General features: G+C 47.1%; 1 protein-coding gene across 4 annotated transcripts in view; it reads left to right on the top strand.

Moving 5' to 3' along the window:
• Positions 1-22,748, top strand: part of ZXDC (ZXD family zinc finger C) — a 37,386-nt gene that overhangs the window by 7,745 nt on the left and 6,893 nt on the right. For 3 of the 4 annotated variants that reach the window (XM_063630678.1, XM_055260206.2, XM_063630680.1), the window contains exons 5-7: positions 916-1,086; positions 5,021-5,706; positions 7,493-7,577. In XM_063630678.1, coding sequence (XP_063486748.1) covers positions 916-1,086; positions 5,021-5,706; positions 7,493-7,577 — 942 coding nt within the window. The remainder of the gene's footprint in view (positions 1-915; positions 1,087-5,020; positions 5,707-7,492; positions 7,578-22,748) is intronic. The other variant, XM_055260208.2, reaches the window with a different exon arrangement.

Raw genomic sequence — 22,748 nt, 5'->3', positions numbered from 1 at the left:
CCATGCCTTGGCTGGGCGGCTTCTGCAGCAGGAGCACCATCTGCTTTGCTGCAGGGTGGCCCAGTCACCTCAAATGCTGCATACTCCTGAGACGGCTTTTCTGCCTTCTCGGGAGGTGTGTGGTTTCCTCTGCTGCTCGCATGCTTCAGTGTTGGCACTGACTTCGTTCTGCCCTTTATTGCAGCAACTGGCTGTTCTACTTGCCCGTACCAGGTCACAGACCTCTGACCACCAAGAGCTCCACGTCTCCTCCCTGTGTCCATATGGGGCAGAGCTCCAGCGTAGTGGAAAGCCAGGGCACGGAGGGGAGGTGACTGTAACTTTGAATATGTCTTGTTTTTCCTCTGATGCCTGTGTGCAGATCAGAGACATAAGTGGATTGGGAGTGTAAGCAAGGAGATGCCAGCTCTGGGCTCCAGGACACCCGCTCATTCTCCCTGGGCATCCAGTGTCTCAGTGGGAAAGTGAAAGGACTGGCTTTGGTGATCAGTCGAGATAGTTTCCAGCTCTAAATGTCATCCTAGGATTACCTTTTCTAAGGTAATAGGTTAATCGAGATGACTAGGATAAATTGTTTGCAACTGAATATTTAAGCAGTTAACACTTAATTTGACTTAATCTCCCCAACATCTCCATGTAGTGAGTGAAGAAACAGGCACAGAGGTTGCTTAGGCATAGCTGAGGTAGGAATTCAAATCTCCCTACGGGTTTCACTGTATCTCTTGCTTTTTAAAAAACAGTTTGCTTTTGACTTGAATTGCTTGTGATGCTACTCCTAGAGATACTTGGTCTCTGTCCTTGCCAGTAGCCACGGTGCAAAATGCAGGTCTGGTGGTTCTGATCTGATGAGGAAGTGTTTGTTCCTGGTTCCTTGGTGATCCTTGGGTTTCACACTCATTACTCTTTTTGTTCCAGGATGTTGCGCGAGGTTCTCCGCTCGTAGCAGTCTGTATATTCACTCTAAGAAACACGTGCAGGATGTGGGTGCTCCGAAAAGCCGTTGCCCAGTCTCTACCTGCAACAGACTCTTCACCTCCAAGCACAGCATGAAGGCGCACATGGTCCGACAGCACAGCCGGCGCCAAGGTCTGTACTTTCCATGGCCCCCGTGGGGAGCTGCTTCCCTTTGAGAAACGGGAATAATGCTAGTGCCGTCTGTTACCTCTTGGAAGGCGTTGGGCAGTGGGGTTGTGGGCGTGGCTGCCAAGCCAAGTGGCCTCTTTTGCACTCTGCCACTTTCTTGCCTTTGACCCTGTAATCCCTCCCATGTCTTTTGTTTTTTGAGACAGGGTCTCTCTCTGTCACCCAGACTGGAGTGCAGTGGTGTGATCATGGCTCACTTCGACCTCAGGCTCCTGCTCAAGTGATCCTCCCACCTCAGTCTCCAGAGTAGCTGAGCCCACAGGCATCCACCACCATGCCCAGCTAATTTTTGCATTTTTTATAGAGACAAGGTTTCACTATGTTGTTCAGGCTGGTTTTGAACTGCTGGGCTCAAGCAGTCTGCCCACCTCAGCCTCCCAAAGTGCTGGGATTACAGGCATGAGCCACCATGCCTGGCCCCTCCCATGTCGTTGAAATGCTTTCCTGGAAGAATCTTTTACTTTGTTGACTTTCCCTAGCATATGTCCCCTAAGCCTGTGTCTCTCACTGGGACTTTTGTCCTGAATTCTGAACCTGCTCCTCCTGTGTTTCCGTCTGCCTCAGCTATTCTCTCTCCGCCTAACAAAGGCCAGAGCAGAGTTGTGTTTCAGAAGTGGACTGGGAGGAGCGAGGGCTGGAGAGGGCAGGGTTAGAGAGGAAAGTGACAGTGGCCTGGTGACCTGTGAGGGGAATGCTGAGTGTGTGAGTGCCTGGTCATTGGGCAGCTTTGCAGCATGGGACTAGGAAATCTACCCCACTAGGCCTTCTCCACAGTCCAGGATGCAGAAATGCCTGGCAACTGTGGTGGCGGCCCCTCTGGGGAGCACGCCCATGTGCCCTGCTCTCTGGGGCCTGGTGCGGTTGTCTCTCCTCACCGGGCCTGGCTGATGACATCCTAGCTAGCCCTGGAGTTACTTCTGCTGCTCAGTCCGTGGAGGCTGTGTGTGTCACCAACTGGGTCCTCATGTCTCCTGTGTGACCAGCAGCACCACAGCAGAGCACCAGCCTTGGGGCGCAGCCGTGTCACAGCTGCCGCGTTGGCAGGGGACAGGCCTCCATGCGTCGCACAAAGTTTGATGAGGGGTTGGCCTCACGGCAGTTCTGTGGCCTTTGCTTTCTTGTGATCCTGTTTAGAAGTGGTCATGAAGCCCCTCCTTGGGATCTTGGACAGTGATCTTTCACAGTTTACAGCAGTTGCTGTTCAGCTTTATATTTAAATAAATTGCCCTTCTGGCTTCAGTAGTGTCTTGAGGACACGGAATGTGTGTGCCACCTGATTCATGTTGGAGGGTGTCACCTTTGCTCACAGAGGCCCACATGACCAGGCCCCCTTTCTCTGAGGGCTTTGTGAGACTACATCACTTAGGCCTCTCCCCTGTTCGGCCATTCCCTCTCATGGCACACTTCGCCTTTCCTGACCTGGCCAATGGAGAAGTCTGCAGAGGCCGAAGTGTTGTACTAGATGCACTTTCCTTAAACTCTAGTGGGATGTGAGACCCTCTTCTGTAGCAGCCTGTGTATCCCAGGATTGAATTTCCTGTGCGACAATGACTTATTTGTGTGTCATCCCCCTGCCAGCTGTCAGGGGTAGAAGACCAGGTGTCACCCTTTCGTCTAGTGAAAAACAGGCACTCGAGAACACCCAGTTACCATGGGATTATGTCCCACCCTCAATGGGTTGTTTCAGTCCCCCTAATGGTGGTCCTGGGAGTGGGGTCCTCACTGCTTTGTCACTAATGAAACCCAAGATAGAAAGGACTTGCCAGGGTCACACCTGCAAGAAGGTCTGGGGCTGGGCTTTGAACTGTGGTGATCATGACTGTTTTGCCAGATGCTCTGCTATCTAATGTTTATTTAGTGATTGTGTTAATATCTGGCCCTTGTACATGTCTGGTCTCTGGTAGTAAATGTTTATAGAATTAGTAAGGTGCTAAGTAGGAAATTTATTAATAAATGGGTATCATTTGCACTGAGATTATTCATGATCTCTTCACAGGGAGCTGAGTCCTCAAGAGAGTCAAGGGAATTTTTAGAAAGTTTTGAAAAACTGACATAGTTTTCCATTTTTAATTTCTCCAAAGGATCACTACCATTTTCTTTCAAAATGCTTCATTGGCACTAAGGGATATTTATTGAAGAAGTGATACTATATTGATGCTTTTTTTTAATCTTTGAAGTAATATGACAACTAAAGAGGATACATTCTGAATTTGATTTTCTTTTTGTCTAGAATAGATTTCTTTTGTAGATTTGCATTATTAAAAATATAAAATATATAAAATATAGTAGAAACTCTGGCCAGGTGTTCACAGCCTGCAGGTATGAGCTTGGGGTCAGTAACAGCTGGCATGGGAGAAATAGGATCAGAGAACCGAGAGCAGCTTTTCCTCTGGGCCAGGCGCTGGCACGGTCAGGAAGCCGCTGGGGACAGTCCTATGGAAAGGGTGACATCAAGTCCTTATTTGGCTCTTTTGCCCAAATTAATTATGCTCGAATTTTACTATTTGCTTGATGCTTGAAGCATCCTGTGATTTGGTATAATTGGCATGTACTTGTATACAAACCCTAAACTTGCCTATGCATTGAAATTTTTTGGAAGTCATTATTCCCCTAAAGGTATGCTGATCATTTAAATTATGTAGTTGAATAACAAATAATCAAATACTTAGAGAGTATTATGACCAAAAATCAAGACTCCAGATGAAGAAGGGCCTGTTAGAATCATTACATGCTGCAGGCGTGGTGGCTCACGCCTGTAATCCCAGCACTTTGGGAGGCCCAGGCGGGTGGGTCACGAGGTCAGGAGATCAAGACCATCCTGGCTAATGCGGTGAAACCCCATCTCTACTACAAATACAAAAAATTTAGCCGAGCGTAGTGGCGGGCTCCTGTAGTCCTAGCTACTTGGGAAGCTGAGGTAGGAGAATGGCATGAACCTGGGAGACAGAGCTTGCAGTGAGCCGAGATCGCGCCACTGCACTCCAGCCTGGGAGACAGAGCGAGACACCCTGTCAAAAAAAAAAAAAAAAAAAAAAAAAAATCATTACATGCTGCATCAGGGCTGGGCACTGTGCTGGGGGCTGAGGGGACAGTGGTGGTCAGATGGCTCTCCACCCTCAGGAGGCTTGCAGTCCTGGTGGGGAAATGCGAGGTTGGAGATGCAGTGGTAGGGGAGGCTGTGGGAGGGAAAGCCCATCAGGAAAAGCTCCGTCTAGGGGGCCCCCAGCATGCGTGGAGGTCTTGTGCATCTGCCTAGAGCTGAAGCTTCGGCAGCCAGTTTTATTTCCTTTGTTCACCCCTATATGGCTCCAGTTGGTTTTGGGGTGGCAGCTAGTTGTGGAGTGGAGCACAGAGTTTGGCAAACGTGAGCTGACAAGCTGATTCTGAAAATATCCTGAGAGCACAGGCCAGCTAGCAACTGACAGCTGAGGATGATGTGCCGTGGAAAGGTTCAGTCCTCTCAGGCAGCTGCTGTGGCACCTAAAGGGGAGAGGGTGCAGGCTTTGAAGCCAGAAAGACATGGATGCAAGTCTTACTTTGCTTCTTGCTGTTATCAGTTGGCCTGACCTTAGGAAATGTTATTTAATCTCTCTCCTGTTGTTTCCCCTGGAGAAAGCCCTGTCAGCCTGAGGATCCAAGACGCGTACGTAAAGTGTCTGATGTCAGCCAGTGTCCCTTCCTGTCCCTTCCTGGGGTGTGTGTCGGTTGCCCTGAGCGACCGGCCATCGGACTCTGTCATGATAACCAAGCTTCAGGGTGTGGGAAGAGGACAGTCAGTGCTTCCTTGGGGCATCACTCGGTAACATCATGGGCATAAACGAAAGTACTCTGTCTTCAAGGTCATAAAGTAACCAGAGTGTATTCCTTCTCTTTTCAGATCTCTTACCTCAGCTAGAAGCTCCGAGTTCTCTTACTCCCAGCAGTGAACTCAGCAGCCCAGGCCAAAGTGAGCTCACTAACATGGATCTTGCTGCACTCTTCTCTGACACACCTGCCAATGCTAGTGGTTCTGCAGGTGGGTCAGATGAGGCTCTGAACTCCGGAATCCTGACTATTGACGTCACTTCTGTGAGCTCCTCTCTGGGAGGGAACCTCCCTGCTAATAATAGCTCCCTAGGGCCGATGGAACCCCTGGTCCTGGTGGCCCACAGTGATATTCCCCCAAGCCTGGACAGCCCTCTGGTTCTCGGGACAGCAGCCACGGTTCTGCAGCAGGGCAGCTTCAGTGTGGATGACGTGCAGACTGTGAGTGCAGGAGCATTAGGCTGTCTGGTGGCTCTGCCCGTGAAGAACTTGAGTGACGACCCACTGACTTTGACCTCCAATAGTAACTTAGCAGCACATATCACCACACCGACCTCTTCAAGCACCCCCCAAGAAAATGCCAGTATCTCAGAACTGCCGGCTCCAGTCAAGGTGGAGCCGGACTCACCTTCTCGCCCAGGAGCAGTTGGGCAGCAGGAAGGAAGCCATGGGCTGCCCCAGTCCACGTTGTCCAGCCCAGCAGAGCGGCACGGTGCCCAGGACACAGAGCTCAGTGCAGGCACCGGCAACTTCTATTTGGTATGAAGCACTCTATTCAGTCACCACCATATAGGTCACTTCTCTCATACTCGGTCTTGAGGATATTCTGGATTAATCCTTTCTATGCAGACGTTTCTGGTTTACAAAAGGACGCAGCCCTGGACTACAAGTCTGGAACTGACAAGTTCTTATGACCTTGACAAATCACCTTAACCCATCTGAGCCTTAAATTCTCATTTATTTCCTACATAGGAGATTTGGCTAAATGCTTTCTGAGGTCCTTTGGAGTCCTGTGGCTCCATGGTAATGTGCTCCTTTCCTTGAAGATTGGTGGTTTTGTAATGTTGAGATACTTTGCCTCTATGCTTCTCAGCTCATGACCAGTCCTAGAAGAGGAGTCGAGACATAAGCCACCTTCAGAGGTTCAATGGAAACTTTAAAACCATACCAAACTCTTTGTTAAAATTAGAATTAACAAGAAAAGAAAAAAAAAGGGTGGGGTTTATGAGCCTTAGTTCTTGGAGGATTATAAGAGTACTTCTCCAATTTTGAGGCTGGACAGTTAATATACTTTATATCAATGATACATTTAATATAATTTAATTTAAAATAATTTAAAGAATCTTGGGAGATAGTCTGACTTTCCTGACTCAGATGGAAATGATCAGATAGGGGTTTTTTTTGTGGCACAAGCTAAATTTGATGGTGACATTTATATTGTTGAGAATGTTACATATTATTTTACCACAACTTTTAAAAAATGTTAAATCTTTTGCAGTAGGATCAGTTGTGAGGCACATAGTAACTGAGGTTCCATGGAGCCAGCTTTCATTTCTTTCAGTCAGAGAGGAGGACGGTCTCTGTCTCTGCATTTCTGGTGTCTTGCTTGTCAGTGGCAGAGCCATGCTTGCCAGCATTTGCTTAGGCAGCCATAGCAGTCGCTAAGTGTACAGGCGACCGGGCAGGGATGGGAGGTGGCCACAGGTCAGAGACAAGTGTGCAGTGAGTCCCTGGCCCAAGGACTGTGTGCCTCGGTGCCTTGGGAAATGGAAGCTCCCTGGTGCAGCTGTAGCTGTGGGTGGAGGTGGAGAAGCCAGAAAGACCTCGGTCCTAACCCCGTGTTCATTTTCTTGCTAGCTGTGTGAAGTTGGGCTACCTTGCTTCTCTGAGTACAAATGGTGTGTGGTGAATGGGTCCCAGGTATGCTACGAGCTTTGAGGGCTGCTCTTTTTCTCTTCGTAGCGATAGGTGTTAAACTGTCTTTCTTAGGAAACGCTCACAGACTTGCAAGAGCTGATGTCTTCTGAGTACTGTCTGACTCCCTCAGGAAAGTTCCTGAATTCAGTACCATCATTATTATTTTTGTGTAAGACTTTGAGTGTAGCCCCTGCCACCAGAGCGGCCTCTGCAGTGGGTCTCTAAGGTGGGACCTGCACCGGGCCTGCCGTACACGTGTGTGAAATAGCGTGAAAAGTGTCGTGGTAAGGTGACCCTGGGTCACCCAGGCAAGGCTCGGTGTTTGTTTCAGAAAGCAGAGAAGTATGTAATTGCTTTTAAAAGTTTCTGTGTTAAATATTTTACTATGTTTTAGACTGTGGAGGAATGAACTTTGCTTCTCTGGATAAGAAAGTCACATACATTGTTCCAGCTCCAAGTTTGTTCAGCCCTCACCACAAGCGGACGTAGCGTTTGGCCCTTTGTGTGCCTTGCTGGTTATGGGAGCTCGGATATGTCCCAGAAGCAGGCTTATGGCACTTCTCTAGCTCCCTTGCTACCCTTCCTTTGTGTCTAGATAAGTGACTGACATGCTTTTCTTTGGTCTCAGGAAAGTGGGGGCTCAGCAAGAACTGATTACCGAGCCATTCAACTAGCCAAGGAAAAAAAGCAGAGAGGAGCGGGGAGCAATGCAGGTGAGGCCGTGTGTGCTGCAGCTCGGATGAGCGAGGGCCTGAGGGTTCTCTGTCACTGTTACTGGCAGAAGAAACACACAGCAGGTGTTTCTGTGCTCTTGGTTTTACTTTTCTGTTCAGAATACCCTTTTATCAACTCCTTAGTTTTATTTGAACTTAAGGGAAAAAAGTAGGAACAAAATTCCCAGCATCAGTAAGAACATACTTTATTTGCCTAAACAAGCTTTGCGAAAGTTAAGTGTTCAAACACCAGTGTCAGTTACCTGGAAGGCTACTAAGGTAAATAAGCAAAGCAGGCCAGGTGTCAGGAAAGCAGAGATTGTGCCTGGTGCTGAATGGCCTTGGGGCCTGATCTTGGCATGGCAGAGACCTGGGGACTGCCACTGTCCCCAGGTACATCACATGTACATGGAGCCAAACCGTGTGTCCTGTGGCATTGTCAGAGTTATGTTGAAATCTTATTTGAAAATGTTAGCAACTTACTTGCATTTTTAAAGACCAAACAAGAGCTGGTAACCTATGGCCTCAAGCATCTGTCCTTCCTGAAAATGGAATAGTGGGATGTAGTGCTTAATGGAAACTGCTAAATCTTTTTCTAAAAACTAACAGTGGATTTTTAAAATATATTGTTTTTTGTGTATTTCATTTGTCCTTTGTATTTATCTAAAAGGGTTGATATTGATACGATTTTATATCTTGCTCTCTATTCCTAATAGTATTATGACTTCTTATTTAAAATAAATAACAATTGCCGATTTTCTGTTAATCAGTTTTCTTAAAACCAGTGTTTCACTATAATGTTGTATGCATCAGTGTGAATTGTGACTTAGGAAGGGACACCTGGACAATTCACGAAGTACCAGAATGGAACTTGCAGAGATAATAGAAGGAAGTGTGGTGGTGAAATTTGTAGAAAGAGTTGACCATATACCAAGTAAAGTTCATGAAGGAAAGCGGATGCCTTTATTGAACCTGGTAGATAATCTTGAAGGAAGAAGAGACAAACATTCAAGTATATAACACGTGTCCTATTTATTACATTGCTTTGGAGTACTATCTGTAAAGGAGGTTTGATGTTTTCATTACTGTTTTTGTAAATATTTCAGCATTATCTTTAAAAAGTAAGGACATTGGCCAGGTGCGTTGGCTCATACCTGTAATCCCAGCACTTTGGGAGGCCGAGGCGGGTGGATCACCTGAGGTCAGGAGTTCGAGACCAGCCTGGCCAACCTGGTGAAACACTGTTTCTACTAAAAACACAAAAAAACTAGCCAGGTGTGGTGGCACATGTCTGTAATCCTAGCTACTTGGGAGGCTGAGGCAGGAGAGTCGCTTGAACCCGGGAGGCAGAGGTTGCAGTGAGCCGAGATTGCGCCACTGCACTCCAGCCTGGGTGACAGAGTGAGACTCCATTTCAAAAAAAAAAAAAAAAAAGTAAGGGCATTAAAAAAAATTATAGCCACCTACTGTTGCCACTTCTTTAAAAATTAACAGTATTTTCTTAATGTCAGTATCTAACAAACGTTCAAATTTTCAGTTGTCCCAGATGCCTCAAATATTTTGTGTAACTGTCTGTTGGAATCAGAATCCAGTGGTGTTCATATGTCACTACTGGTTGATACATCATCTCTTGACTCTGTTTGACAGCTGTAGGGTTCTCTGCTATGTCTTGCCTGGTTTTTGTTGAAGAAACTGATTGTTCTTTCGAGTGTGCCAGTCTGGACCTTAATGATCACATCACTGTTTTAATAGGTTCCTTCCTTTTTTTTCTTTTCCTGAAAATTAGTAGTTACTTCTAGTGGTTAGATCTGGTTGGTTGGTGAAACTCCGCTGCAGGTGGGGATGGGCTCTCGCAGGAGGCCCCCAGCCTCTGGTGGCCTGTCTCTCTCTACTGCTGGCAACCATTGTGACCAGATACTGGATCCACTCATTTCTTAGGGGTTACTCTAAACGGTGGTACTCTAAATCTGTCATTCCTTTCTTACTTATAGCTGGGACATGTCTATAAAGAGCAGCTTCTCATTTTTTTACCCTGAGGGGCAGTTCACGATGTTTGAATCTGTGTGAGTTTCTTAGCATCCTGCAGTGATGGTCAGAGTATTTTAATGCACTCATTGGTATAAATACTTTATACACTTCTAAGGGAAATGGAAACCTGGTACCTGCTAGGTCTCCGTGTGTGAGTGCAGCAGGAGAATGTCCTCATGAGGGTGAGGCTGCTGCCACTGCCACCCACATCCTTGAAAAGCCCCTCCAGGTGCCTCAGCCAGTGCAGGAAGGCCAACGTGTCTTTTCCAAAACATGCAGGGCACTGGTGTCTTCCTGCGCCCATGGGTCTGCTGTGGTTTTAGACACATATTCCTGCACAGCTCTCCTCTGCGTGTCTTCTCACGGCGTTGCATCCTCTGGCGGGGATGCCTTTGCCCGCCTCCCCTCAAAGCAGCATCCTGCATACTCATGCTGCATGTATCACAGCTGAGAGTCCCCTGTGGCCGCAGTCCTGGGAGCTGAATGGCAGACTTGATGTGGACGTGACCAGGCTCCCCCAGTGCCCTTCCCTGTTCCAGGCTCCATGTGCATTTAATTGTCACCCCTCCCCATCTCCTCTGGTCTGGGTGAGGGCCTTGGCCCTCCCTTGTCATGATGCTTGCAAAGAGGGTGGGCCTATCGCTCTGGACTGTCCTCCCTGTGGGCCTGCCTGATGTCTTCTGGAGATGAGACCCGGGCTGGGTTGCTGGAGACGGGTGAGGTGCCCTCCCCACACATCCTTCCTGGGCTATGCTGTCCACATGGCAGGTGTGGTAACCTGGGTCACTGGTTAGGGTGGTAGCTGCTAGGTTTCTTCACCATCAACTTCTTGTTTTTCCCTTTGTAGTTAACTATCTTGCAGTAGATGCTTTGAGACTGCGGGGCTTGGGGGTCCCTAAGACCACCTTCACTTCTAATAGCAACTGCAAGCTTGGGGGTCCTCAAGACCACCCTTAGATAATTCTCTAGAAGGACTCATGGAGCTCACTGATAGCTGTTGTACTCACAGCTAAGGCTTATTGCAGCAAAAGGACACAGATTAAAGCCAGCTGAGTGAAAAGGGGCCCAGGCAAGGCAGGGCCCATGAGAGTTCCTAGTGTGATGCTTCAAGTGTCCTCTCACGGAGGTGTGAACAGTGCCAGCTTCTCCCAGCACGTGATAGCACACACAGACCGTTGCCCCCCCAGGGAAGCCCACCTGAGACTCGCTGTCTGGAGTTTTGTTGGGTCTCAGTTGTGTGGACTGGCTGGCCTTAGTCTCCAGCCCTCCAGAGGCTGAGCTGGCGCTGTGTACCCCAGGCCTCCACCACAGGGTTAGCACAGACTGTGGAAGTGGCCCAGGGCGCCCAGTTAGACAGACATTCTTACCAGGCAGGACGTTCCAAGGGTCTAGAGATCTCCCAGGAGCTGGGGGCAGAGGCGAGGCCTCTCTGGGCAGGGTTAACCCTTTGCCTTGCACTGCAAGTGCCCTGTTTCTCTTTAAGCTTTCCTGTCATGTAACACTCAGCAGGGGCTTTTGCCTGTGGGGTTTAATGGTGATTTTCCATTTCCCTTATTCTTGTGTACTTACTAATTTTGTAAGGAAGAGCTGTCTCTCCTCCCTCATTTACTTATTTGCAGTATGAATTCAATGATACTGATTCTTTTTTTTTTTTTTTTTTTGAGACGGAGTCTCACTCTGTTGCCCAGGCTGGAGTGCAGTGGCGTGATCTCGGCTCACTGCAAGCTCCGCCTCCCGGGTTCACGCCATTCTCCTGCCTCAGCCTCCCGAGTAGCTGGGACTACAGGCGTGCGCCGCCACGCCTGGCTAATTTTTTTTTTGTATTTTTAGTAGAGACGGGGTTTCACCATGTTAGCCAGGATGGTCTCCATCTCCTGACCTTGTGATCCGCCTGCCTCGGCCTCCCAAAGTGCTGGGATTACAGGCGTGAGCCATCATGCCTGGCCTCAACGATATTGATTCTTTGGGCTGTAGTCAGTGTTGGATTATGATCAATATTATCACCATTTATTTTGTTGCTCCAGTTGTTCCAGCTGTGGCCAATCCTTCAGTTGGATTCTTGTCCCCCATCAACATTCTCCATCCTGGCTTTTTGTTTTGAGCACTTCCTTCCTTCCTAGCACCACCAGGCTCTTGTATTTTCACTGTCCCTGCCCTGGAATCAACTCCTTCTCCAAAGAGCCCTGGTTTCTTTTTTTAGAGGATGGTATTTAGAATCCAACATGCAGACACTCGGTGGACTTATTGTTACTGGGGTTTTGTTACACTAGGGTTTCAGTGGTCAGTGCTAGTATTTATATATGTTAACCCACGCTGTGCTTTGGATTCAGGCTATTTCAAATTTTAGATAATGTGGTACATATATTATTAATACCACTAGTTACTACATTGGTACTTTTCAGCAAAATGTATCTAAGTGGGATCAAATGAGACTGTAAATAGCTTTACATCAGTTCAGGTCAGTTATGTTGCTAAATTACTTTTGGCATTAAGTTTAGGGAAAAAAAATTGGGTTTGGGATTTTTTGGGTTTCAAGATTTGTGATTGAGAGACTGTGGACCTGTAATAAGTCCAAGAACAGCAGTTGCAGTGTAACAGGACTGTTAATGGAATTGGGTCATTTAGAAACAGTCAAGACTCCGCTGTTGTGAAAGTGGTTAGGAGCCAGTGCACACGTCAGTTCTTAGGAAATGTATAGTCTGAGCAATAGCATCTGAAATCCAAGACTGTTCTCATTGTGTTGCTGTTGAGTGTAGAAAATAAAATGTGCCAATTTCTTTGAGTATTGAGATTCTCCTCTTAGAATAAAACAAGAATTTTTCTCTCAGTGTAAAAATGTCGTTTTATTCTTGAAATGAATAGCAAAGTTAAGCTTAAAAAAAAGTGTAAACAGCTTCAGAACTATAAATGGGTATGTATACCTTTCTGCTGTCCTAAGGGCAGAGAAGGGAAAGAAAGTGTGGTGCATATCAGAGGAGACAGCAGCAAGACACATTGTGACAGAAAACCAAGGGTATCCTGTGTCACAGTGAAATGTAATGAGGGCACCTCTCCTTTCAAGAGACAAAGATTGAATACATCGGAAGCACACTCTCCACTGTGTGTTGTCTAGGAGAGGTGCACCCTGTATGGAAATATTTGGGAAGGTTAAGATTAAGACGGTAAAATAAAACAAAGGCAAATCACAAAGCAAGGGCTAATGTTAATATGAAAAGTGCAGAATTCAAGGAAAAAGCATGGGGACAAAGAAGATTTTTCCTCTTTTTGGTTACTGTTCATGTGTAGCCTACAACAGAACTATAAGTCCCATAGACATTTATATGAATATTTATTTGAAAACGTATAATATCAAACAATGTAAAAGCCGATAGAAATCTCAGATAATTGACTGTATAGAAACTAGCAGTTTGAAAGTGATTAGTTCATTATTTGCTGATCAAGCAGAAAAAATAAGCATATGAAAGATGTTTAAAATGGGATTAATAAAGTTGATTTAATAGATCCTACTCCATGTCCGTGGAATATTTGTAGAAATTAAACGGAACAAATTAGGGCATCAGAAAAACTATACAAAAGTCTTTACCAAAAAAAAGAAAAAAGAAAAAAAATATATAGTACTGCCTATATATATACATAATATATAGTACTGCCTATATATATATGCCTATATATACACATATATTGTATATATACATGTATAGGCAGTACTGTGTTTTCTGATCATAATATATTAGTAAAAATTACTTGGAAAACAAAACCTCTAGACAATTGGGTGAAAGAAGAAATAAAAGCGAGGCTGGGCGCAGTGGCTCATGCCTGTAATCCCGGCTCAGCTACTCAGGAGGCCGAGGCAGGAGAATCACTTGAACCCGGGAGGCAGAGGTTGCAGTGAGCCAAGATCGCGCCATTGCACTGCAGCCTGGGCAACAAGAGCAAAACTCCATCGCCAAAAAAAAAAAACAAAAAAAACAAAGAAATAAATAAAAGCTAATTACAAATACAGGAAAATGGATATGCCATGTCTTTATAAGTTTGAACTCTTGAGACAGCGACTTCCCTGCACGTTCAGCTTTCTCCTTTGTGAAATGGTAATAGAAGCACGCTGCACTTGGGATTCTTGTGGATTACATGTGAGGGTCTTAGAAACACTTGACGTGTAAGCCAACTATTTTTATGTATTACTGTATATGGAACACAAGGGATGTAGCCAAAACTAGATGCAAGTTTGTGCCTCAGATGTCTTCCTATCAGAACAGAGTCAAATCCAGATTTTGATGCTTCAATGTGACAGCTTATTCAGATTTAGAAAAACTTTTGGTATGGGCCAAAGAAAACATGTCCTTAAGGGGATACAGCCCCTAGGCCATCATTTTCCATTTCTATCTGAGCAGTTAAAAAAAGCATTAAGTAAATTCCACAAATTCTTTGGAATACATAGAGATAAACAGATATCATGTTAACTGTATGATAATAAGTTAGAATACTTGCAACAAAATGCAGAGTTTTCTAGGAAAACAAGTAATCATTCAGAAATAAGAATATGAATAGTTCATCAGTTCTCCCCCTTTGTGGAATTTGTGCAATAAATGCTGCTCCAAAGCTCTGTGGAAAACAGAAGCTTCCCATGAAAAATCTGACGAGGATATCTCTCAGAAAGAGAGCTGTAATCCCAGCACTGTTGGAGGCTGAGGTGGGAGTATTGCTTGAGGCCAGGAGTTCAAGACCAGCCTGGGCAACGTGGTAAGACCCCCCCCCAATGTAAAAAAATAAAATAAAAATTAGCCAGCGTGGTGGTACACACCTGTGGTCCCAATTACTGGGGAGACTGAGGCGGAAGAATCACTTGAGCCCAGGAGATGGAGGTTGTAGTGAGCTAGGATCTGCCATTGCATTCTAGCCTGGGTGACAGTAAGACCCTTATCTCAAAAAAACAAAAAAACTGCAGATTGGTTGCTCTTATGAAGATAGATGGAAATGTTCTAAATAAAACACACTTAGGATCTGGCAATATATATATTTAATGTACTATTCTGACCAAATGGAGCTTAATCAGATAGCTTAAGAATGATTTAATGTTAGGAAGTCTGTTAATTGCGTTATCTCAATAATAGATCGGTGAATAACTTTATTATTTTCTCAACAAATACTGCATTTGATTTACAAAATGGATGGGAGGTTTCAGGGAGAGCAGTTGGAAGCCTGTGTGCTCACCTAGCAGGGACGAGAGTGGCGACAGCAGTGGGGAGGAGTGCTTGGCTCTTGCACCTGTCTCGATGGCAGAGCCCACAGGCTTGGCTGACAGACGTGGGATGAAGGAAAGAGAAGCCTCTCTCGCTCTTCCCACAGCATTGTAGTGCGATTTCATGCAGAAGTCCAAGCAGGTTCCAGGACAATTGTGTAAGAAGCTATGGACAAGAATGTCTAAGAAAACGGAAAATGGCATAGAGGATTTGCCCTGTAGCTAAGACTTCACGCAAGGCCGTGGCAGCTGAAAGCATGTTCTGGTGCTGGGGCTGCATGGCAGAGCCAGGAGCCCAGGATCCAGCCCACCGGGCACTGACCTGGGACCTGGGCATCTTTGTGTGTGGAAAAGATGACATTTCCAGTTATTGACGGGTGAATGCTGGCCTTTTAGGGAAAAAGTATATTAGAATTCCATACAGAATAAAGAATGAAAATGAGAGGTTAAAGGTTTTTCTAAGGCATGAAGAGCTGTGGGGGCAGCCTGCCCTTGTTGTGTTTGTCCTGTGTCCTTCACATGCAGTAACTCTGTTCACGCCTCACAAAAACCCTATGAGGTGGAGACCTGCCATCAACCCTTCCTGCATGGGCGCCACTGAGGCCCCAAGGTTAGATCATTTCCCAGAGTGTATCAGCAGAGGCACAGCCACAGAGACATGTCCGCACAGAGAGCTTTCCAGATAACCAGCAGCAGCGTGAGATCATGGTGCAGAAGGTCACGAGGAGGATGGCAACGAGCGAGACGCAGCCGGTCGGTGCTCACAAGGACATTGGTAGATCTGACTGAGGGCCAGGTCGGCTGGGCCTTCCTGGGTGACAGGAGCCCAGTGCCGGCCTTGGTGCACACAGCGCGTCCTTGTGCTTTCTCAGGAGAGCTTCACTGGGGACACTCTGTGATATTTCTGGAGGGTCATTTGGTAGTATGTTCAGGAGCCAAAAAGTATGCATAGTATTCAGTCTTACAATTACATTTTTTGAATTTATCTCAAGGAAATCCCAGGGATCTGTGTGAAGCTGCACATGCTGCCGCTGCTCAGTGCGGGACTGTTTATAATATTTGTAACTCAAATATGTCCAGAAGAACTGTACACTCTGTGCATGTTTTCAGTAAGTTCGTATTTGTAAGAAAAAGTGGGTGTGTTGAGAGACAAATTTGTGTGTACATTTACCTGGAAGCAGGCAGTAGTACACATATGCACGCATGAAGTGGTGTTTTCCTGAGTGTTAAGATTGTGAATGTTTTGTTATGATCATTTCTACTTTTTCTATTGGAAAATACTTTGTGTAATTAAAACATGAAGATGAAGCTGCCATCAAAATGGTGCGCAATAGAGCACTGTTCCTCCTGGGGTGGCCTGGTGGGCCTGAGGGACTCATGTGGTGATGAGGAGTGGCCTTGCGTCCCTTTCCTTTCCATGGGACAGTGGGGACGAGAGCTAGAGGGACGAGGCAGGTTAAATATGTGCCCACCTCCCTGTGGCTGGAGCACTGTTGTGGCCACCCCGGGACCCCCTGAGCCTGGTGCAGCCCTGGCTTGGTGGTCTCAGCCTAGAGAGTGGGCCCCTATGGGCAGAGAGTGAGGTGGCTGTGCTGGCACTGCAGCCCAGGCACGCACACACTGGAGTGTTCCAATGGGTGATCAGGTTGGATGGAGCCTTGAAATTAAGTCAGTGATCTAATTTTTATAATCTTTTTGTTTCGCTTCAAAACAAAAATCTTTGCACACCTGGTCCAAGTTTTCTCCCCTTTCTTCCTGTTGCTGCCATGATGAAAGCAGAAGGGACCACCCTGCAGGGAGAGCAGCAGGAAGGGAGGTGCAGGCAGGGGCCCTGGCTCAGCAGGGGTGGTCAGCCCCGAGGTGCACTCCCATTTATTCCTCGTTCTGGAAGAGATTTCTAGTCACATGCATGTGGTTCCTGTGCCACATGTATCGTGAGGTGCCCAGGTGGGTTTGGATTTGGATGAGGGCATCTTTGAGGATGCAGGGGATTTGTCATACCCTGTGGGCCCCGTGTACACCCCTGGGGCAGATGTGGCCTCTAACAGGGGAGGGTGCATGGATCTCTCAGTTGGGGAGGAAAGCAGATTGCAGACTTGCCGAAGTGGGAGCTATCTGCTCTTGTGTTTTCTTCAGGGGCACGAGAATTTTGCCCAGCAGTCCATCGTGGCTCCCTCCACACCACTGATCCTTACGTGTCCAAGGTTGGAGCCCTGGCAGGTAAAGGGTGAGCAAGGTGCAGTTGCCTGTGAGCAGCTGTGGAGGGGCCTTTCCTGTTGTACACTTCCTGTGAGGGTCTCAGACCCCTTGCAGGCTCTGGACATCGCTTCCTAGAGGGGCCTGGGCTCCTTTTGTCCTGTGAGTAAAGCTTTGGTTTTGATGACCGTCGCGGGGAAAGGTAGAAAGGTGCTTGGTGACAGTGAACTTCCTGCTGCAGAACTGGGTGTGACCCCACTGCTGGAGAATGGGCTGCGAGCCGGGTTTCTCGCACCTGCATGAGTGAGCGCCATGGTCCTTCTCCACAGAGCGTCCTGCTGTCACTTTGGTTTCTGTTAACTTTTATGCCTTTCTTGTTTCTTACTCTGCTTTCCTGCATGGAGCACACAGCCCCTGCTCCCTTTCAGTCTGCATGGCAGACACCTGGCCTCTGCAGGTCCAGCTCATTCTGCGTCCCCTTTCGGTCATCCCTATGTCGCCGTCGGGTGACTGAGGGTGAAGGTCAGCCTTGGCAGCCCAGTGGAAAGTCCCTTGACTCCTGGCCGTCAGTGGCAGGTCTCCAGCCTTTGGGAGGAGGAAACTTCTATTTAACAAAGAAATGGAATTGACTTTGCCACACACAGCCAGAGTGATGATTTGTAGAGGCAACCTGCTGAGACATTCAAAGCATCAGTCGTAGGGTCAGGACCGCCAGGTGAGGTGTGGCTCCACCTGCAGCAGCCTGGGGCAGGTTGCCTGGCCGCTGGCTTTAGCATCCCCTTCTGTGAAATGGGGAAAGTGGTGGGACCTGGCTTTGTAGGGTGGTTGTGAGGACCTACAGGGGTTTTTGGGAAATACTTAGCCCAGGGCTGACTAAAAGATTCAGAGATGCTGGGCATGGTGGCACACACCTGCAGTTCCAGGTACTCGAGAGGCCGAGGCGAGAGGATCACTTGAGCCCAGGAATTCAAGTCCAGCCTGGGCAACATAGTGAGACCTTATCTCTTAATAAAAAAAGGTAAAAGCTTTGATAATAGTTTTAAACATATATTTTGTTCATTACATCTCCTTCTGTACATTCAACATTTTGTCGGAACAAAGTAAGAGAAAGAGTGGAAGGGCTTTGTGTGTATGTGTTTTCAGAGCTGCTGACCTCTAGGATGGGGTCCCGCTACAGTTACTCTTCTGAGGCCTCCGGAGCTGGCCTTGGCTGCCCTGTGCCACGCCCTGCGCTATGCGCAGTGCCTGTGGACCTGCCCTGCCTGCGTGCTGCCCCGTCCCGTTCCCCCAGGCAGTTCCTGCTCCTCCTGCCATGTGGATGCTGGCCGTTGCTGTCTGACTCGCATTCTTGGAGACACTGACCCAGGCTCCTCTCAGCGCTTCCAGCCAGGTTTGGCGTGAGAACATTAGGGGGAGACTAGAGGGTGTGTGGCGAGAGGCAGGGCCTCACTTGCTCTGCTTCCATGGGAGTTTCATGGCGATGGCCGTCTCCCCTCATGGCTGTGGCCTTAGTTCTTCCTGGGTGGCCCCTGCTGTAGTTCTACTGCTATACGCTGTCCCTGTTCTGGACTCTGGTGATGCCACCCCTTCCCTAGTCCCTCCAGCCCTAGGGGTGGCAGCCCCACGACGTGCTGGTCTCTGGTGCTTGCTTCTTAAGTGCATGGCCGTGCCATGCGCTGGTGCCTGCCCAGGATGCCTGTGTGGAATGCCCAGAGTGTTCTCAGCAGGGTCCCCTCTGTGGTCAGCTCCTCAAGGGAGGTATCTGTGTCACAGATACTTTGGGGTTCTGTCAGTGGCCTCTCGAGGCTCCCAGGGTACCCTGTACTTTCTCACCCCTTGTTGCTCATCTGTTGTGGGTTTGTCTGTGTGCTGCAAAATGGACGGCTGTACTGAGCGCATCAGCCAGCAGCTGTGAGCTCCACGTGCAGGGCCACCATTGTGGCCGAGCACCTGCCGCGTAGTGAAGATGCAGTACATACTTGTTGAATGGATGATGAAACTTGCACAGACCTCAAATAAAAGCTAATAATTTAATGTATAAAGCTAACATACCCTGGTTCTAAAACTTGACAAAGGTGTGATAACTATTGAAGACATACGGTGTGCCCTGCACAGTTCTAAGCCCAGCACATCTACATCTATTACCCCATTAGTCCTCACAACAATCCTGTGAGGTGTAGGTCCTCGTGTCCCCACCTTTCTGGATGAGGAAGCTGAGGCAGGGAGAGTTTAGCCAGGGCTGCATAGCTGGTAGGGGCAGGGGCAGCGGCAGGATGGAACCCAAGGCCGGCTGCCCTCAGAGCCGTTACTGAGCCTGTTGGCCACGTGGTATGCAGGAACACTGTGTCTCACCTCCAGCCGGTGAAGCAGGCATGGGAATCCCAAGTGAAATACCAGCACATGGACAGCAAGTGAGGGTGATGTGGGGCAAGGCAGCCTGTCAGCATGATTTGCCACAGCAAATGCCACAGGAGACGTGCAGGGTCCACAGAGGCCGAACAGGGCAGTTGGTGACATTTATCACCTGCTACTGATTTGAAAACATCACAAATATGAATCAGCTAGGAACCCAGATTTCCCTAATACTAGAGAGCAGCCAGTTGTCAGCAGCATTTTCAGTGGAGAGATGCTGGCTGCATTCCCGCTAAAGCTGGAGGAATAGTAAACCAAACCAATGGCGCAATCTATTTGATACTTTTATGGAAGTCTCTATTTTTAAAGAAACAGAATCAAATAGAAAGGAGAGAATGATGATTACTTAATGACAAAGTCATTGTCAGGCTTAGAAAACCCAGGGGAATCAACTCAAGCAATTAGAAATAAGAAGGATCAATAGATAGCTAATTGCACAGTACATATTTGTATATATAAAATTAATAGATTTTCAAATAAGAATAATTGTGAAAAACGACCTTATTCATAATGACAGTAAAAGTAATAAAATATGCCAGGCTCACTCATGACAAGTGTGCTCTGAATGGGTAAAGTCCTGTGTAGGGTCTGTCACCTAGAGATGCCCAATTCTTGTTCACTTACGTACTTTATTCAGTTCCTTTAAAATCCCAGAGTAACTTAAACACCTGTCCACTTTAAGTTCTTCTGGAAAGGTAGCTTGGCGAGAATACCCATGAAGGCTGTGAGAGGGGAGGAGGCAGTCGGCGACTCAGGGCCTGCCAGATGCCCTGGAAGAGAGAGTGCCCCTGCAGAACAAAGGACCTGTCGTGTGAGCAGCACATCCCTAAGCACAGAGTGAGCGCTCAGCACAGGCAGGGCTGGTCATGTGTGTTTACTCTGGAAGAGATCAGTGTGGCTTCCTTACACTTTCTCCCCTGTAGCTTCACCACCCAAGAAAAACTACTTACAGTGTTTCAGTGTTAAACATTTCCCTACACAAATGACTTGTTTTTGAAAAATGACAAACATATTTTTATCTGCTTTTTGTTCTTAATATGAATATTTTTCCTTGTGGATAAGTATATTAACATATTATATCTTTCTAAGAGCTGTGCTGAACTAACCATGTCAGGGACCTAGTGAGTTAAGCCCCAGTGACCTCTGATCTTCCACCCTTGGGAGAACTGGGAAAATAGTCACTTACCTCCTGTTAAAGTGAGGATCTCAGTAGAGGAAGCTCGCATGACTCCCTGTGGTTATCAAGGGAGGGGCCTGAGCCTCGTCTGTGCAGATCCTTTCTCGGGGCACTTGGCTGGCTCTGAACTCTGTCCTGTGGCAGGCACTGTGATGCTACTGGTGTGGGGATGGCATGCTGTTTGAGCCAGGCCCAGTGCTGTTGACCTCACCTAATTCTCGTCATGGCATGGCGAGGTGAAAGCAGTGTGGCCATCTCCATTCACTGCAGATGATGGGAGCTGAGTCACGTGGCTGGATCGTCCAGCTCCCAAGCCCGGGCCCTTGACCGCTTTGCTGTTTACCATCATACCTAGATAGGACTCTTCCTTAAGGCCTCCTTCCTTGCTTCCCAGGAGGTTGCTTGGTGTTGGATTTATACTGCTCCTCTCCCCACTCCTGCAGATTCTCCAGCACAAGCAAGCATTTTGGATAACGATTGAAAATATTGAAGCAAACTTTAGTTCAGTGTTGTTACCTTGTTCTGTAAGGGTTTGTGGTTGTCCATAGTGAGAAAGGAATTTGATTTTTCTTGTGACTACTTTATTTATTAAATTGGTTATGTTGCATTTGATGCCATGGCGCCCTTTGCTAGTGAGGACCCAGGGCTTCATGGTCATTGTGAGGACATGGTGTGGACACCATTTGTTTGCTCTGGCATGTCTTTAAGCATCCCTAGATAAACATACTTGCTTAGTTAACCCAGGAAGTTTATGATTAACTTTCAGCCATCTTAAATGTTCATGACATAATACCAGACTTCAGGGTGTACCGTCGGGGGTTCCAGGACAGAACACCCTGCCCAGGCCTGGGGCACAGCTCAGCGACTGGGGCTTGGCCCCTCCTCCCCTGGCTGCCCTGTTCTCTCACAGCCGTTGGCCTGGACCCCTGCATCCTTTCCAGGCTCATCTTCCAGGTGCAGTCCTTGCTGGAACGGACTCTCTGAGAAGGGGTGTCTGAGCTCATCTGCGGCAGGTTCTCCCCCCTCACCGACAGCTGCCCTTCTGCTTGCCAAAAAACGGGGAGGCTGTAACTCTCCACCAGACTTCTACTGCAGTATGTTGCCTTAGAGTGCACACAAAAACAGGATATTCTTCCAGAGCACCAGACCCAGGGGCAGGTCCAAATACTGGTTTCAGGGAAGCATCCTGTAGAGTAATACCGACATTAAAACTTTCATGAGCCGGGCTCGCCAGCTTACCCTTCCTGTGCAGAGATGTGTCTGGGGGTGGACGCTGAGATGTTCTGCTTGAGGTACATCAGAGAGGGGCTGTGGAGCATGGATGGACATCTCTCGTAGAAAGTCCTCACCTTTGCCAGCCCTCTGCTGTTGTCAAAGAATGCATTACTTTTAAGGAATGAGCCCTATGTATGTATAAGCGTGAGCAATTCTTTTCAGCTATTGACTTTTTATCCCTAGACAAGTTGTTAGCTGGGAAGAAAAATACCTTCTGATGCAAATTAGGGGTGGTGTTTCTTCTCAGTGTAACTGGTGTCTGCAGGACTACCTGAGACATCGAATTAAATGTGCAGGTTGAAAAGAAATTCCTGTGATTTTTTTTCATATTGTATGCTGATACAGAAGTTGAAACCAGTTTAGCTTGTCGTGAGATATTCTAGTTATAGCCTATCTTTTTTCCTGTTGTAAAAGTAATACAAGTAAATTATGTTAATAAAGATAGAATCATTTTAGTTACTAACTGGTTTAGGTATAAAAGGAAAGTGTAACCATGTCTAGCAACATTAGTGGAATTATTTCTGATTTTGTACGCAATTCTGAATTTTCCTATGATTCGAATAGCACATACATGCTAGCACACATTTTGCAAAGGAATATTAGGATTCGGTCATATCTCTTGCTTTATAGGTAACTTAGAGTGTGGCGTACACATTTGGCATTGAATCATGATAAATGGCTCAGTTTTATCTTGTTTATGTTATAAAACTTGATAATAAATATTTGATATACATCATTTAAATCTTGCCTGCTTTTAAAAGTAATCTGGAGAGATACACTATTCACTGCCTGCCTTAATTTATTCTACAGTGGTTTTCATATTATTTCTTTTTTGAGACGGAGT

This window comes from Symphalangus syndactylus, chromosome 21 (assembly GCF_028878055.3).
Source record: "Symphalangus syndactylus isolate Jambi chromosome 21, NHGRI_mSymSyn1-v2.1_pri, whole genome shotgun sequence".
NCBI classification, from domain to species: domain Eukaryota; kingdom Metazoa; phylum Chordata; class Mammalia; order Primates; family Hylobatidae; genus Symphalangus; species Symphalangus syndactylus.
This window is presented reverse-complemented; position numbering and strand designations above follow the sequence as displayed.